Source organism: Typopeltis vanoorti, chromosome 10, assembly GCF_054136105.1.
Source record: "Typopeltis vanoorti isolate ZY-2024b chromosome 10, IOZ_Tvanoo_1.0, whole genome shotgun sequence".
In the NCBI taxonomy this organism is placed as follows: Eukaryota; Metazoa; Arthropoda; class Arachnida; order Uropygi; family Thelyphonidae; genus Typopeltis; species Typopeltis vanoorti.
Genome location: NC_143558.1, coordinates 52,115,737 through 52,142,225, shown reverse-complemented (window position 1 = coordinate 52,142,225; position 26,489 = coordinate 52,115,737). Strand labels below are relative to the sequence as shown.

At 38.4% G+C, this 26,489-nt stretch overlaps 1 protein-coding gene across 1 annotated transcript in view; it reads right to left on the bottom strand.

Annotated features, from left to right (window-relative positions):
- LOC150102416 (muscle-specific protein 300 kDa-like) overlaps positions 1–26,489 on the bottom strand; it is a 1,203,500-nt gene that overhangs the window by 832,630 nt on the left and 344,381 nt on the right. The window contains exon 24 of the mRNA XM_090399574.1: positions 23,900–24,052. Within this exon, the coding sequence (XP_090255700.1) occupies positions 23,900–24,052 (153 nt within the window). The remainder of the gene's footprint in view (positions 1–23,899; positions 24,053–26,489) is intronic.

The following is a 26,489-nucleotide window of genomic DNA, read 5'->3' as shown; positions in this document are numbered from 1 at the left end:
TATAGAAAATGTAGAACAATTCTCATATTTTGGAAGTAAACTGACAATGACTTGGACTGTAAAAAAGAAATAAAGATTAGGATTGCAAAGGGAAGAACAAATCTGAAGGCCATGGATAACATCTGGAAAAGTAAAGCGATCAGTCTGCAAACAAAACTAAGGGTAATGGAAACATGCATCTTCAGCGGTGTACTGTATGGATCTGAAAAGAGTGTAATAAATAAGGAATCAAGAAAAAGAATTTTGGCATTTGAAAGAACTTGTTACAGGAAGATTCTAAGAATAGGATGGGTAGAGAAAATCACAAATGAAGAGCTCTATCAGAAGATACAACCAAAACAGAATCTAATGCAGAAGATTATAAAATGGAAGCTGCAATTATTTGGACACATCTGTAGAATGAGTGAGGACCAGAAGATAAAGACATTCATGTTTGGTATTTTGGAAGGTTTAAACAGAAGAGGTAGACCATACAGAGAATGGATAGATGACATAAAAGACTGGTGTGGAATGGGTGTACAAAAACTGCGATACTGTGCACTGGACAAAGAAAGGTGGAAGAAGATAGTGAAACAGGCATCGGACATCAACGGGCAGTGAGCCCATGGTTCGTGATGATGAAGATGAATCATTTCTCCTCTCACTGACCACATAGTTAAAAATTCTTTAGTATTTTCTTTGGATCTCAGGGACAATCTCTTCTCATATTCCAGTTTTGCCTTTTTCCAAACTTCCAAAGTGGTCATTCTCTTGGCCTGAGTCTTACATTCTTCATGCATTTGCTCTTCACCCATCTACTTATATATCTTCCATAACTTCTTTTTTACCTGCAGTTACAGCCACTCAGATGTCCTTATCCTTACATATCAAGGTTCACTTCAACATTAGAATTATCCTCTGTGTTGTATTTACAAATTTTTCTATGTGACCTTTGAACTTCAAATTCCTATCCACCATTATGTCAAGATCCCTAGCCTCGTTAGTTTCTTATAGCATAATCTTGCTAATATAAAATGATATCAAAAATCTCATCATGCCAAAGTGAATAACTTTACATCTACTAACATGAAACTGAGAGCCATTTTCATTTGTCCAAATTTCGAGCTTATTCAAATCATTCTGTTAGTACTGGATATCAGCAGCATTCCTGATTGTCTTGGATATTTTTGCATCATCAACAAACAATTGCACATTTCCTGTTAGTCCCTTCTGAATGTATAGATTGAACAACAATAATTCAAGGACTGAACCCTGGGATACACTGCTGCTCACTTTAAATCTGACAAATTCATACCCACCATGTACCACCATTTGATATTTGTCTATCAACCATCCACTTATCCAAGTCAAGAGTTTATATTCAAAACTCATATTCTTCAGTATGCAATAGTCTCTCATGTGGTATCCTATCAATTGCCTTAGCAAAATCCAATAATATCATAGTGTATCTGTTAAATTTATCTAACTTAGCAGTAACATTATTATAAAATTGCTAAAACATGACCTTCCTTTAGTAAACCTATATTGTTTCTTGCATAGTATAGCTTGTCTCGCTACCCATTTCTGTATGAGATTCTTACCAACTTCTCTAAAATGTTCATCACTATGCCAGAGATGCTGATGTATCTAATTGCTGATCTATTAGCATCTCTGGCATTGCACCACCCTTGTGCAATGGAACTGCATACATTCCTTCCATTCTTGTGGTATCTTTCCCGAGATGAGACTCAAGTTATACAAACGTGAAAGGCCTAGTCAATTTGACTGAACATGGATTTAGCATATATGCTGATATTCCATTTGTTCCTATTGCCAAATGTTTAGTGAGGTTATGCAACCAGCTCTTCAACCTCATTCTCATGCACCTCTAATTGTTCATTCAATATTGTAGTAATTAGCACTGTGCACCATGCTACATACACTTCGTTGATATATCCTAGCAAAGTGAGCACTCATTAACTGAACAATCTCATTAGCTTCTGACACTTGAGTACCACCTGCATTCAGTAAAGTTATTTTTCTACATTCATTCTTTCTTTTATTTGTTTGTTTGTTGTGTGGGATTCCCCCCCCCCCTCAATTTTCCCCATATGTCTCCTTAGGACCAGTTCAGGTTGTGCCCTTCTAAGTATGTATTTTTTTTACTGTAAATCTATCTGTGTGTTCATGGGATTGGTTTGCCTGTTCTGAGGGATGAAAAACCCAAGTTTCCAGGAGAAAAAAACTCTCTACCTCCGTATGAGACTGGCTAACTCACTTTTAGTTGAAACAGACCAGATAAAGGTTTCTCACATCATAGGGAGGAATCAAACAAAGGTATTTCTGACCAAAGGGCTTTGTCTATACAAACTGAGCTATGGAGGCGCTCATTCTTTCTTTTACTTGCTGCATAATGATAAAATGTTTTTGCATTTCTGCCTGCAATTCTGCAAATCTGGCCTGCAATTTATATATTGCATAACTCATCTCACTCTTATTCTCAAGATATTCCTTCCACATAATCTTCTTCTTAAATCTCTTGCTTAATATGGTTTCACATCCATTTCATTCATTTAAGCATTTTTTCAAAGATTCTCATACATTGCTGATATCTTTCCCATTCTATAAATAATACTATGGGTCCAAAGGTAGTATTCCCCAAGTTGACCATAATTTCCATCTTTGTAGTTCAGCATATAACCTCACCCAATTGGAACATCTATATAATTAGCTACTTCCCAGGAAAGCTTGGCATGATCACTTCACCAGGTAAAATAGTCATATTCTTAACTGAGAACAAATCTGATTCTGATGCTATGAACAAATCTAACAATTTTCGATCTCGAGTTCCTGCTTTCACATTCTCTTAAGATAGTTGTCTCGCAACAACTCAATAAATTCTACTTCATTCTTATCATGAGATTTCTCTTCTAATCAATCAATGTTTGGATAATTTTTAAATCACCATAATGATCACTTGTTTTGTACCCATCAGAGCAAATTGACAATCATTTCATTATCTCCTACAAATGAACCACCAGGTCTATAGCAACAACCCACCACATATTTCATCCTGTTAGCCTTCCCTTCATACTGGATAGCTTCAAACTCACTGCTACATGGGACATTATTACTATTATTATTATTACCATTTTAATCATCTGATATCATTAGTAGTATCCCCCCCCCCCAATCCTCCTCTCATTTTCCCTGTCATGATCTAATTTCCCTGACTCTAATGAATAAGGGGAAGGTGATTTGATTATAAAAGGATGATTTATTTATGGCAGTAAAGACTGGAATGAAGAGACAGCATTTGGGAATAAGGAAATTGAATTTTCTTGTTGTTGAGAGACAACTATCTTAGGCAGTATGTAAAGGATTGTATGCAAGGATTGAGAGTTTTAGATCTCATAATTTCATGAAAGGATGTCATTCTAAGTGGGGTTTTGCACTTCCCTCAAGTTGGTAAGAGTGATCATGAGGTGATCATCACCTGGGTTGTGGTTAGCAATTTCAAGGCTTCTGTGTAGAAAGGATATATGTGGAATTAAAGTATGATGATTATGAAAAACTCAGGAGACAGCTTGGAGCTATAACACAGAATGGACCGTTAAGTGAAAGGAAGATAAATGTTGGATGAAACTGACAAAAAAGGTATTTAACAACATTGATGTATGAATGTATTCCAGTGATCAAAAGACTGAACAAAGTAGATGTTGAATGAATAAATGAAAAGATTTAGCATGAAATTTGGAAAAAATGATACAGTGGAGACAAAAGATGATGATTAAGGACAAAAAATCAATTGCATGAGAAGTATAAAGAACAAGCCAAGGTGATAGATGATAAGAACAGCAAAACTACAGTATGAGCAGAAATTAGCAAATCAGATAGTATTTTAGATATAAAGCAGGCAAAAGGAAGAATGATTACGGTAAGATGATGTTAACAGATGAAAATGATAGAATGGTAATTGCTGCTGAAGACTTTATTGAGGTATTCAGTGATTTCTGTACCTTAGTTGGTTGAAATCATGAGAATCTCAAGTGTAGATAACATAGAAGTGGATGGCATGAGGAAATAAACAAACTTGATGTCTATAAGGCAATAGGATTTGATGACATATCAACACATATCTTATGGAAATGTTCCAGGGAATTGGCAGTAACACTGGCTTGCCTACTTAATAAGAGTGTTACAACAGCACAGATTCCAAGAGAGTGGAAAGAAGGTAAAATTGCTCCACTGCATAAAGCTGGTGATAAGGCTGTAGCTATAAATAGACTAATATGAATATGCAAATTTGTGGTTAAGGTAGCAAAGAGATTATTGAGAACTAAGATACAGAAATGGGTTCATAACACTGGTATTCTCTATGATTGGCAGCATGGGTTTCTTAACAGGAGATAATGTTTCACTAACTTACTTATGTACTATAACAAGGTGACAAATGTATTAGACAAGGGAGACATATACAGTGGTATAATTAGATTTTGCAAAAGCTTCTGATATACTGCCACACAAAAAACTTTTAAATAAACTGAAATGGTTAGGATTGAATAACAGACTAGTCAGTTGGATTACAGACTGGTTGTTGCATAGGAATCAGAAAATTGTATATGGGGTGTAGTATCCTGATAGAGGAAAGTCACTAGTAGTGTGCTGCAAGGGTCTATTGTGGCTATTGTTATTCAATTTGTATATTAATGATACTGGGATGAGTTTAATTGGCAATATGCAACTTTTTGCAGATGATGCAAAATTTGGGAGAACAATGCAGAGTCAAGCAAATGTTATGGCCTTACAGGACAGCTTGAATAGATTGTACGAATGGGGACTTACGTGAACTGGTATTCAATGTTGGAAAGTGTAAGGGTTTGAAATCTGCTAAGCAAGGATAGGATGCAAAGAATATACTTGGTGGGTAAACTTTAAAGGAGGTAGAAGAAATGTGAGAGCTGGGAGTAGTGGTGGACACAGACTTGAAATTCTGGGACAGCCTGAACAAGTTGTAAAGCTGTCACATCACACAGTGACAATAATGTGAAGTACCTTGACATACGGAAATAAGAGGTTATGATTACACTATATAAGACCTTGATCATATCTCATAAGGATTATTGTGCAATTATACAGATTTGGTCACCTGATTTTCATGGTGAAAATGATATGCTAGAAAGGGTCCAATGAAGAATCATAAAGGCGGTAACTTTTCTTTGGAATGTGGAATATGAAGACAGACTGAAAGAATGCAATTTGCAAAGCCTCGTGAATAGGAGGAAGAGAGGGGTGGTGGAATGATATGATTGAGAGATGTACACCTTCTATCCAAAAAGAAACCAAACTTTTGATAGAAAATAAAACACAGGCCAATTATAATTATTCAGATCATTTATATCAATCGATATACTCTCCCTAAGCTTCGATACAGCATTTGGCATGGTCAATTAATTCGTTAAATGAGTTTTTTATATTGTTTTTGGGATACTGTTGAGGGTTGTGGTTACTGCCGCTTGAATGTTTTTAGTGGTGTCATATTGCTTTCCTTTCATCAGCAAATCAAGTCGGGGGGGAAGAGAAAGAAGTCACAGGGTGCTAAATCAGGTGAATATGGCGAATGATCCAACACACAAACTTGGTTTTTGCTCAAAAACTATCTCACAATGTTCGAAAGATGAGATAGTGTATTGTGCAAAAGTGATCAGCTGCCTGCATCACAATATTCATGCAGTATGCGATGAATTCTCGCTATCAATTGCTTCAAAACTTCTATATAAAACTCACCATTGATCGCTTGGTCAGACAGAATGAATTCTTTGTGGATAATGCCCTTGGAATCGTAGAAACAAATCAGCATTGCCTTTACTTTTGACTTCTCCAAGCGACTTTTTTTTCAGATGCCCCCTCTTCTGGTGGTCTCCACTCAACACTCTGGCGCTTTGTTTTGGGCCACATTTCATCACCAGTAATGATCATTTCAAGGAAGTTTGAGTCCTTATGAGTGGTTTTAATTAGGTCCTTGCAGTGTTCAATTCGATACATTTTTTGGTCGTCGGTCAACTTGTAGGGAACAAATCACGAATTCAATTTACGAAGGTCCAAACTCTCGGTCAAAATGTTGTGCACAGTTGATTTTGGAATCCCCAATTCATTTTCAATCATTCTCATGGACGATTTCAGATTTTCTTTGATGAAATCATGCACTTTTTGGATGTTAACTTTGCTCAGTCCAGTTTTTGGATGGCCCAGCTTTTCGTCGTCCTCAAACGTCTCGCGACTACTTTGAAATCACTTAAACCACTCAATAAACTTGAGTATGGGATAAGCATTCATCACTGTATGCTTTTTGAAGAAGCATTTGATGTGTTTCGGTAAAGCTTTTACCAAGTTTAACACAAAAGTCAATCACGGTGCTCTGTTTGAAACTCATTTTCCGACCATTTGTCAAAACACACTGTCACTCTTGGCACCATAACTCAGCTTCTAATCTAAAAAATGTCATAAACAGTTGACACAACACTAATGAAGGTTGCTACTTTCGACAACAAAAAGCTACAACAGCTGGCACCACTAGTTCTTCTATTTTCAAAAAGTTTGGTTTCTTTTTGGACAAAGGGTGTAAGTTGGTCAAGGATTCTTACCAGGTTAAAAGGAAGAATTTTTTTATAGAATAGTGGAGGGGGAAGAGGTAATCCCTGGAATCTTTATATGGCTTGTGTGAGCAAAGGTGTGGGGAACAGGTTCTTTGGATGGATAGTGGTGAGTGAATGGAACACATTGCCTGAATGTGCTGTAAATTCAGACACGCTGAATTAGTTTAAGGAACTCTTAGATGAGCTTTATTTTATGTGTGATGGTGTGAACCTCCCATGATGAGTCTCTCACTCCATGGATTTCAGATGATAATATGATAATAATAATAATAATATGTGGAGACTGAACAGGAGGCAAGAGAAAGTATGGATTTGTAGGAAATGTGCTACTTTGTTAGACTATGAGTTAACAAATGCAAAACAGATGGAAGAAATGAAAGATAGTATAAATGAAAAAAAAAATAAAAAAAAGTGGAAATGGAACAAAGGCCAGTGAGACTGAGGAAGTGAAAGAACACAAGAAAGTAGAAACAAAAGAAAGTGATAAGGGAGTGAAACTAAGGTATAAATGAAGAAACAGGAGTATGGTGTGGCAGAAGAAGAGGTAGCAAGACTACGGGCATGAGAAAGAATGAAATTGTCGAAATGCAAGATTTTATTAAACAGTCATTTGAAATGAAAATTAAATGAGGAATATGAGGAATGACACTAGATGATGTTTTAGTGGAAACAAATGAAAGTGTGCAAATAAATAAATGAAAGAAAAAAGAGTAAAAGAGGTGATGAGTGATTTGAGAATAGCAGCCTATAAAGATTTCATTATTAGAGGATTGGTTAATGAGAGAATCAGTAAAGTCTGCTAGCTGGAGGGAGAATGAGCAAAATAATTCATGCTTTGGAGATGAGGAAGAAATGAGCAAGTGAATTAGTGGTGATTGTGAGGAAAATAATTTACATGGACATAAGAGGATGTAAGGGCAAATATCTGGAAGCTATTCAGAAGAGTGAAAGATACCAGCATAATAAGAAAGGTTGTCAGTGTGTTTCCAGAATCATGAGTGGTATGCTAGCAGAGGTGTGTGAAGAGAAGAGAAGGGAGTGCATTTTGTGGAACGTATGGCATGTATTTGAGGAATAATGGAATTATACAGATGTGATGGATTGCATTTAAATGGCATTGAAGTGAACTGGAGAAACTGTTTCCAGATAGAAGTGCAGTGAGTGGATGCAAGCAAGAGACCAGAAGTAAGAGATGAAGTGAAAGATCAGAAGAGTGGTATTAAAGACACAGAGGTGCATGCCAATGGAAACAGTAGTGGATGAAAGTGAAATGTAAGAGGAACAGGTAAATGGAGAAAGCAAAGGTGGACAGAGAGACATGGAATAGGAAGAGTGGATGTTAGAAATAGTAGAGAATGTAAGTATGGGGATAATCAGAATAGAATCGGAATAGACTGGAATTTGAGTGGGAAATTTGAGACTGAGCAGATATATGTGGTGGAGAAATCACAACCAACAAAGGGCTTCAGCAGGGCTGGTTATAAACCTAAAAGTGAAATGCTCTTTTTGTTTACAAATGCCAGCAGTATCAGAAATAAAGGAGATGAAATGGTTTCACTGATTGATTTTATTCATCCAAAATCATTGGAATAAGTGAAACATGGTTGAAGGAAGATGATATCCTAAAGGGAATAGAAATGGAAGGGTACAGTGTTTTTCATAAGGATAGAAAGGAGAGGAGGAGTGCTGCTGATGATAGCAGGGGCATTATGTCCACATAGTGACAATGGTTACGAGGCTGAGTGGTGTGAGGTGAAGATTGACAGAAAGACATATTTAGTTGGATGTTGATATAGCCCAGAGAATGTGGACAGTGGTGATGCAGAAATGCATAAACAACTTGAATTAGTGAGCAAAGCAAGGGTAATTATTATGGGAGATTTTAATTATGGCAGCATGGATTGGAATGAAGAGATAGCATTTGGAATAAGGAAAATTTCTTGAGTTCTTGAGAGATAACCATCTCATGCAGCATATAAAGGAGGGCATGCAATAATCAAGAGTTTTAGATGGGATCATTTCATCAGAGGATGTAACTGTGAGTGGAGGTTTCACTTTCCTCCAGTTGGGGAGGGTGATCGTGAAGTGATCAGCTGGGTCATATCTGGCCATATGCTGACTTCTGTAAGGATATATGTGGAAGGCTAGTAATTATGACAAGCTTAGGAGATATCTTGTAGCTGCAGAATAAAATGAAGAGTTGGGCAGTAAGGAAATAAATTCTGCTTAGGAACTAACAAAAAAATACATGATAGCATTAATGTGTAAATGTATTATTATTACGGGCAACTCCAAGGCATCCATAGACTCATCGAGGCAGTGAGTGAGTGAAACAATATAATTGCAATGGACAAAAGATCTAAAGTCCTATTTTTGGCACCCTGTAATGGAAAAAAAAAAAAAGCTATGTGGGAGTTTCTCTTAGGATAACAAGGTATTCAAGGTCAAAAGACTGAATATGGTAGGTGTAAAATTGATGAATGAGGAGATTAAGTATGAAATCTGGAAGAAGAAGAAAGTACTATGGAGGCAGTACAAGATGAATAATAGTAATAATCAGTTATATGAAGAATATAAAGAGCAAGCCAGGAGTGTGACTCAATTAGTAAGGACAGCAAAAGTGCAGTATGAGTAGAAATTAGCAAATCTGGTGAAGAAAAACCCTAGAGAGTTTTTTTAGATATGTGGCAAATAGAAGGAAGAATGATTACGGTAAGATTATGTTAATGGATGAAAATGATAGAATGATAACTTCTATAGAAGACTCTGTTGAGGAATTCGGTGATCAAAGTATAAGGATGTTTGATCCTCATCTAGGTGAAATTATAAGAAACTCAAGTATACAGGACTTGATGTCTAAAGACAATACGATTTGATGACATATCACTATGCATCATAAGGGTATGTTCAAAGGAATTGGCAGTAGCATTGGCTTACCTGTTTAATACGAGTGTTACAACAGACAGGTTCCAAGGGAGAAGAAAGAAGATAAAATTGTTCCACTGAATAAAGGTGATGATAAGGCTGTGGACACAAATTATAGTCCAATCTGTATATCTGGACTTATTTTTAATGGTATTAGCAACACCACATAATTTTATCAAAGAGATGTTCTATGAACTGCTTATATTTCACTGAATTTCAACTCAGCATCATCAGGACACACCACACTTGTACGTGCGACAGTGAGTGAGTGAAACAATACAATTGCAATGGACAAAAGATCTAAAGTCCTATTTTTGGCACCCTCTAATGAAAAAAAAAAGCTATGTGGGAGTTTCTCTTAGGATAACAGTCTCCCAAATTTTTAACAAATTTATTAATTGAATAATTATTAAGGATTACGCTACTCGGCAGTAAGGAATGATGGTGGATTCAGCAGCAGTCGCAAGTGACGTAACGCCAAGTCCTCCGCCATTTAAGAACTCGATTATTAGCAATATCATAAGGGACTTTGTGGCATGCAGTACTTGCGGCATGTATGCTTCTAAGGAATTACATATGTGGTTTGTTAAAGAGAGTGGAGAGCGTATGTGCGCAAAATGCAGGCAGTTGGAGGAAATAACTACATTAGATATATCGATATCCGACTTTGTTGCTCCAGGAACGGAGAATGAATGTAGGAAGACGAGTAGTATGATAGGAGAGAATGAGAAAATAATGGTTGATAGTGTGGAAGGTGTGAGTGACTGTGGAAGTTTAGGAGATGGTTTTGTTTGGGAGAGTGAATTTAGATTAAGAGTGACTGACCTGCAGCGGGAGATAGATGAGTTGAAAGAGGAGGTGGAATGTCTAGTGAATGAGAGCAGAAGTATGAAAGATAAGATTAGGAGAATGGAAGAGATGAATGCAAGGCGAATCAGAGTAGGAGAGAGAGAGAATTTAAGGAGTATGAGTGAGAGGTATGGGGGTGCTAGAAGAGGAGAGATTGGAAACAGTAGAAGAGAAGGAATGAGAGAGAGGTATGGGAATGCTAGCAGACGAGAGGATGAAAACAGTAGGAGAGACGGAATGAGAGAGAGATATGGAAGTGCTAGAAGAGGAGAGAATGGAAACGGTAGGAGAGATGGAATGAGAGAGAGGTATGGGAATGCTAGAAGACGAGCGGATGGAAACAGTAGTAGGAGAGACAGAATGAGAGAGGGATATGGAAGTGCTAGAAGTGGAGAAAATGGAAACAGTAGGAGAGAGGGAATGAGAGAGATGTATGGGAGTGCTAGAAGAGGAGAGAATGGAAACAGTAGAAGAGAGAGGTATGGGAATGAAAGAAGAGGAGAGAATGGAAACAATAGGAGCGATGGAATGGTAAGAGGTATAATGTATGGTGACTCAATGATCCGTGGTGTTCAGGATAGGATGCATGAGGAGTGTTTGCCAGGAGGAACAATAGAAAGGGTGGCTATGGCAATTAAGAGAAGTGAAAGGGTGGATGAGATGATTGTGATGGTAGGAACGAATGACTTGAGTGGTAATGTAAGTCGGGCAGCGAGAGATATGAGATTTTTGCTTGAGACTGTGCGGAAGAAGACAGAGAGAGGAAAAATAGTGTGCGTGTTGCCTAGGTATGATAATGATGAGCTGAGCAGAAGAGCGGTGATATTGAATGGCATAATAGCGAGAATGTGTGACAAGAGAGGACTGGTATATGTGGATGCTTGGAGTGCGTTTGAGGAAAGAGAGGAGTTGTTTGCGAGAGACCGTTTGCATTTGAATGAGGAAGGACGTAGGCATCTGGAGAGATTGCTGTTCTGAATGAGTCAGTGTGTCCCAGGGAGGATGATAGCAGGGGTGGCCTCTTGTGGGAATGGATACTTGGGAGAAGGGAGACAATGTCAGGTAAGACTGAGCCCAGTGGAGTCTAGAAGGGATAATGCTGGGTATAGAAACAATGGCATTTATATGCTGTATACTAATGCCAGGAGTATCTGGAATAAGGGAGAGGAATTGGTGGCGCAGATAGCATCAGCCTGGCCAAAAATTATTGCGATCACTGAGACGTGGTTGACAGAAGGGGATATAAAAACAGGAATAGAAGTCACTGGGTATAGCATTTTTCGCCAGGATAGGAGGGGAAAGCGTGGTGGTGGGGTGCTGCTTATGATAAGTGATGACCTTTGTCCTCTAAGAGTGGAGAATTTGGAAGGTAGTGAGACAAATGATTTTGAGAGCGTATGGTGTGAGGTAGAGGTAGGCAAGACAGGATATTTAGTGGGGTGTTGCTACAGACCCAGGAGCACAGAGGATGGGGACCAGGAGATGTTTACACAGCTAAGTTTGGCAAGTGCAAGAAGAATGATTGTTATGGGAGATTTTAACTTCAGTAGTATAAATTGGAGAGAGGAAGATGCATGTAACAATAGGGGAATGGAATTTCTAGAATTCTTGAGGGACAAATGTCTTAGGCAACATGTAACAGAGGGAACAAGAGGTTCAAAAATTTTGGATTTGGTTATAGCATCAGAAGAGTTGATAATAACTGAGTTGACGTCTCTCCCACCAGTTGGAGAGAGTGACCATATGGTTTTGACTTGGAAAATGAATAGACATGCAGGAGTATCAAAGAGACGGGAACTTATGTGGAATTATAAGGCAGGTGATTATAATAGTCTTAGACGTCAACTTCGGGAAGTTTCATGGAGGGAGGAATTGGAAGGCCGGGATATCACCAGTGCGTAGGAAATTGTGAAAGAATATTTGTTATCAGCAATGGTAAGTTGTATACCACGAGTGAAGAAGAGGGCGCAATTTGGAGTAAAGTGGATGACAAACAATATTAAACAGGAATTGCATGCGAAAAAGAGGCTATGGAAGAGATATAAGGAGACAGGTGAAGAGATGCATGAGGAATATAAGACACAGGCCAGAAGAGTGACTCGTGTGGTAAGGAAAGCGAAACTGGAATATGAGAGGAGATTGGCCCTAAGATCCAAAGAAAATCCTAGGGAATTTTTTAGCTATGTGGCCAGTAGGAGGAGAAATGACTGTGGAAGAATGATATTGTGGGATAAAAATGGGAATAGAGTGACTGATGCAGAGGACATAGTGGAATTGTTCAATGAACACTTTATTGGAGTATTTCATCCTAGAGGAGTCAGTTTTAATGCTAGAGGGATAGGACTGGTACGAGGTCTGGAGGTACAGGAGGAGAGTGTGTTTCAGATACTGAGTACTCTGGATGTCAGTAAAGCTGTGGGACTGGATGGTATTTCGCCACGAGTTTTGAGAGAATGTGCTAGGGAATTGACAATACCTTTAACGTGGCTTTTCAATGAAAGTCTGGCTTTGGCAAAGGTGCCCAGGGAATGGAAGGAAGGTAAGATAGTGCCATTGCATAAGGGTGGTAACAGACTGGAAGTGTCTAATTATAGGCCAGTCTGTGTGTCATCAGTAGTTGTTAAGATCTTGGAGAAAGTAGTGAGGGACCGTGTACAGCATTGGGCAGATGAGGGTAATGTTATCTGTGAGAATCAACATGGATTTGTGAAAGGACGCTCTTGTTTTAGCAATATGCTAGCCTTTTATAATAAAGTTACAAGAGCATTAGATGAGGGAAAGGCATATACTGCAATTTTCTTAGACTTGGCGAAGGCATTTGACAGGGTGCCACATGATAAGCTGATATTTAAGTTGCAGCACATGGGTCTGGATGTCAGATTGGTCAACTGGATTCAGGATTGGCTGTCTGATAGGTATCAGAGAGTTGTGTATGGTGGAGCAGTTTCCAGGAGGCAGAGGGTTACAAGTGGGGTCCCACAGGGCTCAGTACTAGGACCTATATTGTTTAACCTTTATATCAATGACATAGCCAGTGGATTGCAGGGGGATATTCAGTTGTTTGCGGATGATGCGAAGCTTGGAAGGATTATTAGTAATAGTGCAGATGTGGTAGCCCTGCAAGAGGATTTAAATAAGCTAGATAGATGGGCAAATGAATGGGGGTGTCAGTTTAATGCAGCAAAATGTAAGGTCTTGAGGTTTGGGAAAAATCGATGGGATGCTGCATACTCTATGGGAGGAGTTATACTGGAGGAAGTAGGGGAGACAAGAGATCTGGGGTTGATGATTGATAGAAACCTGAAGTTTAGGGGACATATTGCAAAGGTGGTGAAGGTAACACAGAGGATTGCTGCTATTATGAGAAGGACACTGACCTGCAGAGATAAGAGGGTTATCATTCCGTTGTATAAGTCTCTGATCAGACCAGACTTGGACTATTGTTCTCAGATTTGGTCCCCAGGATTTGAAGGGGATAAATTAACTGTGGAAAGGATACAAAGACGGATGACAAAGATGGTTTCAGGACTGTACAAGGATAGTTATGAGGATCGGCTGAGAGAATGTGGACTGCAGAGTTTGGTGGATAGAAGAAGGAGAGGTGATATGACTGAGACTTTTAAACTGTTGAGAGGTGGTTACAGGGTTGACACTGGGGAGTTCTTTCGCTTGGTTGATCAGCGGGAAGGAGTGATGACAAGAGGCCATCCCTGGAAGTTACGAAAGGAAACTGTGAGCAAGAGGGTAAGGAGTGGTTTCTTTGTGTGGAGGGTGGTTGAGCCGTGGAATGCATTGCCTGATGGAGTGGTGGGAGTGAGAACGGTCAGTGGGTTTAAGGAGTGGTATGATAAACTTTGTGTTTCTCAGGGGGGGACTTCCCCTCGATGAGTCTTGACAGACTTTATGTCTTAGAAAGGACCTCCCTCGATGAGTCTTTTGACTCCTTGGAGGCCTGAATAATAATAATAATAATAATGCAACCATATTTGTTAAGGTTGGGAGAATTCTTCAAAGCCATTGCTGACTCAAAATAATCTTTCAGATCTGTAACGACTCCTAAATAGCACGTTCATTTTCCTCATCCAATCCTGTGTGAAGGAGTCCAAAGCATGGTCTACCAGTCCTAACTGGCAAATTTGCTAAAGGAAGGGGGGGGGGAGAGGGGGAACCCATAGCAGTACCACTATGGGTTTCCCCCCTATCTCCCCCTGTTAGCAAATTTTTACATGGAACACTTTGAAAACAAAGTATTTACCACAGCTACATACAAGCCATAAGTGTGGTTATGCTATGTAGATGATGTATTTGCCATCTGGCCCCATGGACAAGACACTTTGGATGCGTTTGTCACCTACCTAAACAGCCACCAAAATCAACTTTACAGTAGAAAAAGAATTGAATAACTGTTTACCATTTCTTAACACCCACCTTTCAGACATATCCCTATCTTTTTCCATTTACAGAAAGTCTACATAAACAGGAAGATACCTACATAAACAATTGCATCATCATCCAGTCCAACAGTATGGCAGTTTAAAAACACTTACACACAGAGCCAGAGCCATTTGTTCTAACGATACAGCTCTGGCCACAGAACTCAAATATCTGTGCTATATGTTCTTAGCCAATGGCTATAATCCCTATAAAATAGATAAATAAAATATTACATAGGCCCATTACTCTGCCATCCCCTAATACACAAGACCACAACATGACCATTTCCATTCCCTATGTCAGAGGTACATCAGAAAAGTATTGAGGAAACATGGCCTTCGCACCACTTTCAAACTTCATGTCAAACTAGCAACTCTGATTTGCTCACCTAAGGATAAACTTCGCCCTTTAGCACACCCATAAGTGTATGAAGTTCCCTGTGACTGTTATTTGGCCTATTATGGGCAAAGGATCAGATAACATCCACCTGGAAGAACATGAAAAATATATTTACTACTATTACTATGGCAAATCAGGACTGGCAGACCACACTTTGGACACTACTTCACACAGGATTAGATGGAGGAAAACGAATGTGCTATTTAGGAGTCGTTACAGATCTGAAAAATTATTTTTTGAGTCAGCAATGGCTCTGAAGAATTCTCCCAATCTTATCAAATAGGGTTGCATTAATTTAACAAAAATTTGAAAGACTGTTATCCTAAGAGAAACTCCCACATAGCTTTTTTTTTTCATTAGAGGGCACCAAAAATAGGACTTTAGATCTTTTCTCCATTGCAATTGTATTGTTTCACTCATTCACTGTCACATGTACAAGTGTGTTGTGCTCTGATGATGCTGAGTTGAAATGTGGTGGTGGACTGCAGATGCCGTTGGTGTAGATGATGCAGTTTGCCGTAGTTGGTGGATTGAGTGGTGGAGACAGTTGTAGAGTAGGTGCCCTCCCTCAATGAGTCCTTGGAGTGCCATATAATAATAAGAATGTTAATAAATCGGCATCCATTTTAGTTTGATCTTTCAGCATGAAGTATATACCTTCTTGAGGGCATGATCCAGACCACCCATGGACTCCACTTCATATAGGCCAATCTGCAGACAATGGCATTTAACATTTTGCCATACTTTATAAGCACTGTTTTTTTAGTTTCTGTTTCTAATTCAATAGTATTGTAACTGCTATATAGACATTAACAGCTATAACAAATTTAGCATGAAAATTAGCAATAAAAAGACCACCTATGAAAATAGGTAGGAATATGAAATTTCAACTGCATTATTTATAGAGAACTTATTTGGCTATTTGAGAACAAGGTTAGCAAAGGTGGGAATTAAATAGGGAAACAAGCAGAATAAGCAGAGCTGGTGTTGTGGGGGAGCTAGTTGAATATATGACATAAGAAAAATTTATCCCAAACACTAACAGTGTATGCAAAGCAGTATTTAAGCCAATTTTAACTTATTTCTAACCTGACTCACAGATCAATAATTGTTCAAAGATCACACCACAGATGAAAAAATTAGGCCAGTGAACAAATGGTATCAATGGCAGAATTGCAAAAAATTATGATAGGGAGAACTTGATATTGCTTGCATTCAAGATTGTGGGAGCAGAGTTAATCTGAAGTGGCATTGGTAAGGAAAGATTAGCAAAACATGTGTTTGATAGTAGGAAAGACCAGAGGAAGCCAAATCTAGTTGGATTAATGCAGTTTGAAGTGCTTTAGAAGATGGAAATAAAAGACCTGATAATACTGGAATGCAAGACAAGTGGGACTAATTTGGAGGAAAATTGGTAGAACATCAGTGTAGTGCCATTAGTATCCTGTATACCCCCTTGAGGATACATATCAGAAAATTGACATTCAATAAAACTTAACAATTTTGTATTAGCAGATCTTATTAGATTTATTTAAAATTATTAAATGAATCATCCAGGTGAAGGCTTTATGGTGACTATTGTAACAAGAAAATGGATGTAAGAATGAAGTGGCTGAACTAGAAGTGCTTAAGATATTATGTAAATATTAAAAAGTTGGACGCATGTTAGTCCGAAAGTACAGAAACAAAGAAAGATATGTGAGAGTGAAAGTGAGAAGAATGATAGTGAAAGTTGGACGTATGTTGGACCAAAAGTACAGAAACAAAGAAGAATGAATGAGAGGGAAAGTGAGAAGAGGGGGGTCGAGAGTTAGAAAGTTAGAAAGATTTAATGATAGAGTGAATGTGTCGCGAGGTTCGGAAGGTGAATTGGATTGGATGAAGCAAGAAATGAAATGGATGCGGAATGAAATTAAGAGAATTCAGGTCAAAACTATTAAAATAAATCATGATGGCATGAAAGAGTTAACAAAAGATGAGCGAGTGGCGTTGTATGGCGACTCCATTATTAAAGGTGTGCTAGAGGATAAAATGCACAAGGTATGTTTTCCAGGCGGTAAAATAAGTAGAGTGATTGAGGCATTGAATATGAGGCGGGAACGAGCAAAAGAGTTAATTGTATTAATTGGTACAAATGATTTGAGAGAGAACAAAGAGCATGTCAAAATGAATGTCAGGAGACTGCTTGGAAAGATAAAGGAGAATAGTGTGACAGGAAGGGTGGTCAGTGCGTTGCCTAGGTATGATTGTGGTGAAATGAGGCGCAGAGCAAGGATTATGAATGATATTCTGGCTGAAATGTGTGAGGAGATGGGAGTACAGTTTGTTAATGTGTGGAATGAGTTTGAGGGACGAAGTGAGCTGTATGGGAGCGATGGACTGCATTTGAGTGGTTATGGTGTGAGTCACTTGGAGAGACTGCTGCTGGAAAGTGGAGAAGTGAATAGAGAGAATGAATCAGATCGAGAGGGGAGTGATGTGGAGGAGCAGGAGAGTAAGATAGGAGAGATTGAAGAAGTGGAAATGAATGGGGAAGTGAGTGGTATGAGTATAGAAAATGAGAGAATGGGTGTGCAAGAGGAGCAGGGAAACAGGGAGACTCCAGGTGGACAGGGATACACAACGTGAGAAAGATGGATGCTTCAAGAGGAGGTGAGAGCATGTGTAGGCAGGAAAGTAATGGGATGATCAGGGATCAAAAGGAAACAGATGGAATTGCAAAGGGTTCTAAAATGAAGAAGCAGAAAGGGAAATGGCCCCAGTCCAGCATGGCGAGATCACATCGAGTGAGTGGTATCAGTGGAACTAGCTGTAGATCCAGAAATGAGTTGTTGTGTTTGTATACCAATGCTAGACGTATAAGAAACAAGGCGGATGAAAGGGTTGCACTAATTGCGTCTGTGCACCCAGAGATTGTCGGAATAAGTGAGACATGGTTAGATGAGGATGACATCCTGACAGGAATAGAGATGGAAAGGTATGATGTGTTTCGTGAGGATAGAAGGGGTAAAAAGAGAGGGGGAGTGCTATTGATGATAGAGAAAGAGTTATGTCCATACAAGGTAGAGATGCAAGAGGGGAATGGGGCCAGTGGTTTTGAGGCCGTATGGTGTGAGATAGAGGTGAATAGAATCAAATACTTGGTGGGAAGTTGTTATAGACCTGGTAATGTGGATGGTGGTGATAGTGAAATGTATAGTCAAATAAGCCAAGCAAATAAGAAAAGGGTGATCATATGGGTAATTTTAATTATGGCAATATAGACTGGAATGAATAGATAGCAACCGGAAGTAAAGAAAATGAGTTTCTTGAGTTTTTGAGGGATAACTACCTCAGACAGTATGTAACAGAGGGCACAAGAGGATTAAGGGTCTTGGATTTGGTCATCTCATCGGAGGATGTAATTATAAATGAGATGTCAAATCATCCACCAATTGGTGAGAGTGACCATGAATTCATTACCTGGGTGGTTGCCAGCAGTGCAAGGACCCCTGTGAGAAAAAGGTATATGTGGAACTACAAGAGCGGTGATTATGAAGAGCTCAGGAGACAGCTTGCAGGTGTAGTATGGAATGAGGAGTTAGCTGGAAAAGAGATCAATGCAGCTTGGGGGATTTTCAAAAAATATTTAATGGATGCAATGTCTAAATGTATACCACGGGTGAGAAGGTTAAATAAGGTAGGTGTGAGATGGATGAATAAAGAGATTAAGCATGCAATACAGAGAAAAAGGGCATTGTAGAGGCAGCATAAGAGAAGTGGAAGTAACCAATTTCATGAGGTCTACAAAGACCAGGCAAGGAGGGTGACTTGGTTGGTGAGAGTAGCTAAAGAGAGGTATGAACAGCAGTTAGCTAATGAAGCTAAAAAGAATCCTAGGGAGTTCTTTCGATATGTAGCCAGCAAAAGAAAGAATGATTATGGAAGGATGACATTGATTGGAGGAAATGGTATAAAGACAGCTGTTGCAGAATGTGTGGTGGAGATACTTAATGAGCAGTTCATAAAGATCTTTCAATCTTGTGATTGTGACTTCATGGAGAGATTAAGAGCAGTTGATGATGGGGAGGAGAGACTGACTGTAAGTGAGCAAGAGCTGTTTGGGGAGTTGAGTAAACTAGATGTAAATAAGGCTGTGTTACTTGATAATATATCACCGCGCATTCTGAAGGAATGTGCCAGAGAGTTGACACCTGCCTTGACATATTTTTTTAATATGAGTCTTGCACTTGGTCAAGTCCCTAAAGAGTGGAAGGAGGGCAAGATTGTGCCGCTTCATAAAGGAGGTGATCGAACTCAAGCATTAAACTATAGGCCTATTTGTGTGTCAGGTTTGTGGTTAAGTTGTTGGAGAAGCTTGTGAGAACTAGGATCCAGAGATGGGTTGACAACAATGGTATAATCTTTGATGGACAGCATGGATTTGCTAAAGGGAGATCGTGTTTTAGTAATCTACTTACTTATTACAATAAAGTGACTGCTTCCTTGGACAGAGGAGAAGGATACACAGTAATATACTTGGATTTCGCAAAAGCTTTTGATAGAGTACCTCATGATAAGTTGATAGTCAAACTAGAGCAGATGGGGTTGGATATTAGATTAGTGCATTGGATTGGAGACTGGCTATCTGATAGGTATCAACAAGTTGTGTATGGGGGTGCAATATCCAGGAAAAGGAAAGTCACTAGTGGAGTGCCTCAGGGATCTGTTTTAGGGCCATTACTATTTAACTTGTATATTAATGATATTGGCGAAGATTTGGATGGAGATATTCAGTTGTTTGCAGATGATGCAAAGTTGGGACGAACCATAAAGAGTAGTGAAGATGTTGTGGCCTTGCAAGAAGACTTGAATAAACTGAGTGATTGGGCAAGCAAATTGGGATGTGAGTTCAATGTTGCAAAATGTAAGGTTTTAAAATTTGGAAAACAAAGATGGGATGCAGAATTTATGCTTGGTGAGAATATATTGTTGGAAGTAGAGGAAATAAGAGATCTGGGAGTGATAGTGGATAAGGATCTAAAATTTAGGGGACACATCGCCAAAATTGTGAAGACAACACAAAGACTTCTGGGAATGATGAGGAGGACACTGACGTGTAGAAGTAGGAAGATTCTTGTTCCATTGTATAAGGCTTTGATTAGGCCACACATGGACTATTGTGTCCAGATTTGGTCACCTGGTTTTCAGAAGGATGAAGAGATGTTGAAAAGGGTCCAAAGGCGACTGACTAAGGTAGTTTCTGACCTCTGGAATGTTGAGTATGAGGAAAGATTGAAAAGATGTAATTTGCAGAGTCTAGTGGAGAGAAGGAAGAGGGGAGATATGATAGCGACCTACAAGTTGTGATAGGATCAATGGTGGAGAAGTTCTACAGAGAATAGTGGGAGATCAGGGGAGAACCAGAGGTCATCCCTGGAAACTGTATAAAGAGGGTGTGAGTAGGGGAGTGAGAGGCAGGTTTTTTTCGTGCAGAGTTGTGAATGATTGGAATGCCTTGCCTGAGAGTGTGGTGTCTGCAAGGAGTTTGAATGTGTTTAAGACACGGTATGATGAGATGTGTGTGAGATAAAAGGACCTCCTAGATGAGTCTTTGACTCCATGAGGTCTTGTTTAATAATAAAAAAAAAAAAATTCAGCGAAATATAAGCAGTTAATAAGCCATCTCTTTGATAAAATTGTGTGGTGTTGTTAATACTGTTAAAAATAAGTCATGAATGACCGCCAACACCTAAGCTTATCTGTTAGACTGTATATCTGGAGTTGTGAGAGAGATTGGCGATAACTAGGATACAGAAAGGGGTTTATAATGCTGGTATTCTCTATAACTATCAGTTTGTGTTTGTTAAAGGGAGGTCATGTTTTACTAACTTACTGATGTATTATAACCAGGTGACAAATGTCTTGGAAAAGGGAGATGCATATACAGTGGTATATTTAGATTTTGCAAAAGCTTTTGGCAGATTGTCATACAATAAGATGGTAAACAATTTGAAATGGATGGGATTGGTGACTTGGCTGTCAGATAGGCATCAGAAAGTTGCATATGGAAGTACAGTATCCTGAACAAAGAAGGTCACTGGTGGGTGCTGCAAGTGTCAGTTTTTTTAAATTGTTGTTTATTTTGTATATTAATAATATTGGGATGGGTTTAACTGGTGAAATTCAACTGTTTACAGAAAATGGTGAGAGCAATGCAGATTCAGGAGATGTTATGGCCTTACTGGAGGATCTGAATAGATTGCATGAATGGGGGCTTTAAGGAACTGACATTCAATTTTGGAATGTGTAAGGTTTTGAAATCTGTTAAGCAAGTATGTGATGCAAAGTATACACTTGGCAGGTAAACTTTAAATTAGGTAGAGGAGATGAGAGATTTGGGAGTGGTGGTGGACAAGGACTTGAAATTCATGCATGACTTGCAGAAGTTGTGAAGATGTCATTTTGGATAATGGCAATGATGCAGAGGACCCAGGTGTGCAGAAAGAAGGAGATTATGATGCCATTTTATTAGGCCTTGATCCGGCTTCACATGTATTGTTGTGCACTGGATATGGTAAAAAGGATTGAGAGAAAATTCACAAAGGTGGTAAGTTGTCTTGTCATTGGTCTTCAGAATATGGAGTATGAGGACAGATTGAGGGAATGTAAATTGCAAAGCCTCGTGATAGGAGTGGGGATATGATTGAGACCTATATGTGAGTCAGAGGTTGTTATCAGGTTGACATAGAAGAGATTTTTCATTAAGTGGGAGAGGCCATCCCTGGAAAGTATAAAAGGAGAGTGTGAGCAGTGAAGAAAAGAGTAGGTTCTTTACATGCAGAGTGGTTGGTGAGTGGAATGCATTACCTGAGTGTGTTGTGAATGTAGACACATTGAATCAGTTTAAGGCATGGTTGGATTAGTTTTATGCGTGATGGTGTGTACCTCCCACGATAAATCTCTGACTGCATGGAGGTTAGATATTAATAATAATAATAATAATAATAATAATAATAATAATAATAATAAATTTAATACTAACCATACAGTTGATTGGAACACTTTAACTATGTCTTATGTAAAAGTGAACTTTTATGCCAGAATTCTGAAAGAATCTGTTGTAGTCATTCATTCACAAGGACTGACACTAAGTTATATATGGAAATCTCTCAATTAAAGCTTTAAAAATTAGAGATTTTAGTTTCACCAACATTCACCTTCTATCTATAATGGCATGCTACTTTTTGTGTGTGTGTGTGTGTGTGTGTGTGTGCGCGCGCGCACTGTCTAGCATGAACTTGTCTATTTGCAATGTAGCAGTGTTTCAGCATTTAATCAACTTTGAGATCTCTGAGACCTGCAGAATCCACCAGTTTGCTAATCTAGTTGGTGCAATTGTTTTATTTAAGTACTGACAAAAAAAAATCCTGTTTTCTATGTATTGTTTTTAGTCATAAAACTTTCTTTCATTAAAATATGATTTCTGTTTGAAACTTTTATTTTACTCTAACAGCATAGCATTAGGAAGGATAGTGGATTATTATATATAAAATATATAAGAAGAGATAAAACACCATTGCATTTTTTTTTAGTCAACTTTCTGTAATTTTATATATGTGGAAGTACAAGGCTAGTGATTATGACATGCTTAGGAGATATCTTGTAGCCACAGAATGGAATGGAGTTGGTCAGTAAATAAACATACTCTGCTTGGGAACTAAAGAAATATATAACAAAGACATATATAACACTCAGGGTTTAAAATATTTTACAATTTTACAAATATGCTGACCTGGTTGGACGAGTGGTTAGTGTATCCACTCTCCAGCCAAACGGCTGTGGGTTCGAATCCTGCCATGGGCATGGATGTTTGTGATTTTCTGTGAAAATATTAGTGTTGGTGGTGGTGGGCAGTAGATGCATTGATGTACATGATGATGATAGTAGTTGCAGTTTGTTGTAGTCAGTAGATTGAGTGGTGGAGATGGAGAGGTGTAGAGTAGGTGCCCTCTCTCAACGAGTCTTTGGACTCCTTGGAGGTGTCACGTAATAATAATAATAATAATAACAAAGTTTTTAATACAAAATAAATAAATACATAAGAAATAAAAAGATCATGTTTTTTTTCTTTTCTTTGTTTTTCACCTACTAAATGCATAAATGTCTATATGTGTGTGTGATAATGTCCATAATGCTAGACTGTCAGAAGAAAGACTGTTATAGCATTCGATTCTAGTTGTCAACTACAGGAGCTTTTCGAGTATTTATATTTTTGCCGACTTGGTTGGCCGAGGTTAGTGTATCTGCTCTCCTGCCAAAAGGCTACAGGTTCAAATCCTGCCATGAGCATGGATGTTTGTGATTGCCTGTGAAAATACTAGTGGTGGTGGTGGTGGTGGTAGGCAGTAGATGGCATTGGTGTAGATGATGCAGTTTGCTGTGGTTGGTGGATTGAGTGGTTGAAATGGAGAGTTGTAGAGTAGGTGCCCTCCCTCAATGAGTCTTTGGACCTCCTTGGAGGTGTCATGTAATAATAATAATAATAATAATTAAGCATTTTCATAAATTTTCACTAGAAAATCGAAAAAAAAAAGAAAAGCTTTTAATCCAGAGGTTCATATTTTAGTTATATTATAAGTGTTTCATGCAAATAAGAATGAACAACTTTCAGGTACCTGCAATTTTATCATTTTTTGTTCCACTTTCCCTTCGTTCTTTAACTCATTTAATACGTTTCTTGATAACGATAACCAATCAGTAAACTTTAAAAATATCTTCTTATAGTTGTCATGATCTTGAACAATATTTTCCCATCTTGTCACAAGTGTCTATGGGAGATACCAAACAGTAATAAATTAGAAATATCAACCAAAATAATATTTGTACAGTTATTCAGAGAAAGCAATTAAATATACAGTAACATGGTGATATATTTCTCTTAGTTAAGAGTCACTACACAGTTTTTATAAAATATAAAGGTTCTGCCCCCCCCCCCCCTTTATTTAAGTATTAATGCCAAAGACAATATACAAACAGACCTCATGATAAAGAAATAAAATGGAAAACCTCAGAAATAGCTATTCCAAACAAGACCGAACAGGATCAGTTCATAAGTCAGTCTTGGACTGACCATATGATATAGCCTTATATTAGATACCATATAATCTACTTTATTTTTTTTTTGACAAGCCATTAATGTCATATAGTTTGGTTCTCATAATATTTAAGAAATGCAGCTATATCCAACGAAGGTTTAAAAAGTTAGTCTTTTTGTTTTGGCCTCTTATTAATGCAAAATACTTGCCATAAATACTGTTACAACTTCTTCACACAATAGCATTCCCCACAGAATTGCACTTTCCTAGTTTTGTGTTTGTGGTGCTGTGCACAGCAAGCTTCAGGTATCTATCAGTAGAGGGGGAGAGAGAAAGAGAGAGAGAGAGAGAGGGGTTTAGCTGTATGGGTCAACATGTAGTGAGGAGATTATGAGAATCATTTAGCTGTAATAGCACTTCACAAGGTTGGAATGCAGTCATGCTAAAACACTTGGGATCAGTGGGATGTTTATGTATCAGACTATAAACCATTATAATGATATAGAAGACATATCTGGCCATCAAAGAATAGGTTGACCATGCTGTGTCAGGACGCAACAGCTGTGAGGACTGTGAAGTCATGCTTCCTCCATAAACCTGTGAGAATGCAGAAAGTGATGTTGCGAGAGATAAATGTTTTGCAGGGAATGATATCATGTGTACTAACTGATGACCTGGGGGTGAGAGCCTATTGTCATTCTACTGGTCACTTACTAACAGTACAACTTATGTGGCAGAGGATGATAAAATCTCAAAGGCACTTCCCTGGCAGTATGCAAAAAACAGACACAGATATATCCTCTCCACAGATGAGAAGATTTTCACCACTCAAGAGTCATTTAATGGTCAAAATGATCAAGTATACATCCTGGATATGTCAGTGAAGGTAAGGGAGTGTCATATCGGGGATATTCAAGTTGCATTTCTGAGATAAAGGGGCCAAAAACCTCTGCCAAAGTGTATCAAGACACTATGCTGGAACTTATGGTTGACCCCTGAACCACACCTTGTTTTATGGTAGACAGTGGATTTACCAACAGGACACAGTGAGGATCACACAAAGAGTCATTGGAGGTGAATGTGCACAACCACATATCACCATCTGATTGGCCATCTGGAAGTCCCAATCTGAATCAGCTGGACTTCAAATTGTGGTTGGAACTTGAGAGAGTAGCCTACAAGAAACAACACCCTAGAACACAACATTACAAAAGAGCATCACCAGTCTTAAAGTGGATTTGGAGTGTGTTGTGCATTTGTTGTGCATGCACCATTCATACGAGGCCCCACAGGCTTTTGGCATACATGAAGACAAAATGGGGACATTTCAAACACTGAGTGCTATATGCATGTTATACATGTGGTTTGTATGTGCTAAAGCTGTAAATGATTAACTGATAGATTAAAGGTTTCTTCACTGTTCAAGTTGTAGCAGTATTTATGGCTAGACTAAGTATATAAACAGACCTCATGGTATAGATATAAAATGGTAAACCTCAGCAATAGCAATTCCAAACAAGACCAAACAGGATTATTTCATAATTCAGTCTTGGACTGACCATATAAAAGCACACAGACTTATTTTAGATACTATATGAGGGTGGTGTGAAAAGTTCTCGACTTCAACAATAGATGGCAACAATATCGCCAAGATTTTTTTTTTTGTCTCGAGTTGGTAATCTGTCATAAGCATCCATGTGAAATTCAACTCATTTTATCAAGTAGTTTGTTTTATGCAGCTGTCTGAAACAAAAGTGTTATCTGTATCCCTTGAAATTGATAAAATTGAGTATCGTGTGGTTATAAACTTCTTTGTAAAAGAAGGTTTAACACCAAAAGAAATTCATTTGAAGTTCATAAAAGTTTATGGTCACTCTTCTCCTTCATTTTTGACAATTAAGAAATGGGCTGCCGAGTTTAAACATGGCTGTATATCAGCCTTGAAGATGATCCATGTGAAGGACGTCCAAAAAGTGTAACAACACCAGAAATCATTGAACAAGTGCATGATATGGTAATGGATGACATGCAAGTCAAAAAGCACAAAATTGCTGAGCTATAGATTTTTCAAAAGAACATCTAGGATATATTTTGCATGAAGAATTACATATGTAAAAGCTTTCAGCAAGATGGGTGCCATGCTTGCTCAGAGCACATCAAAAATGCGCTT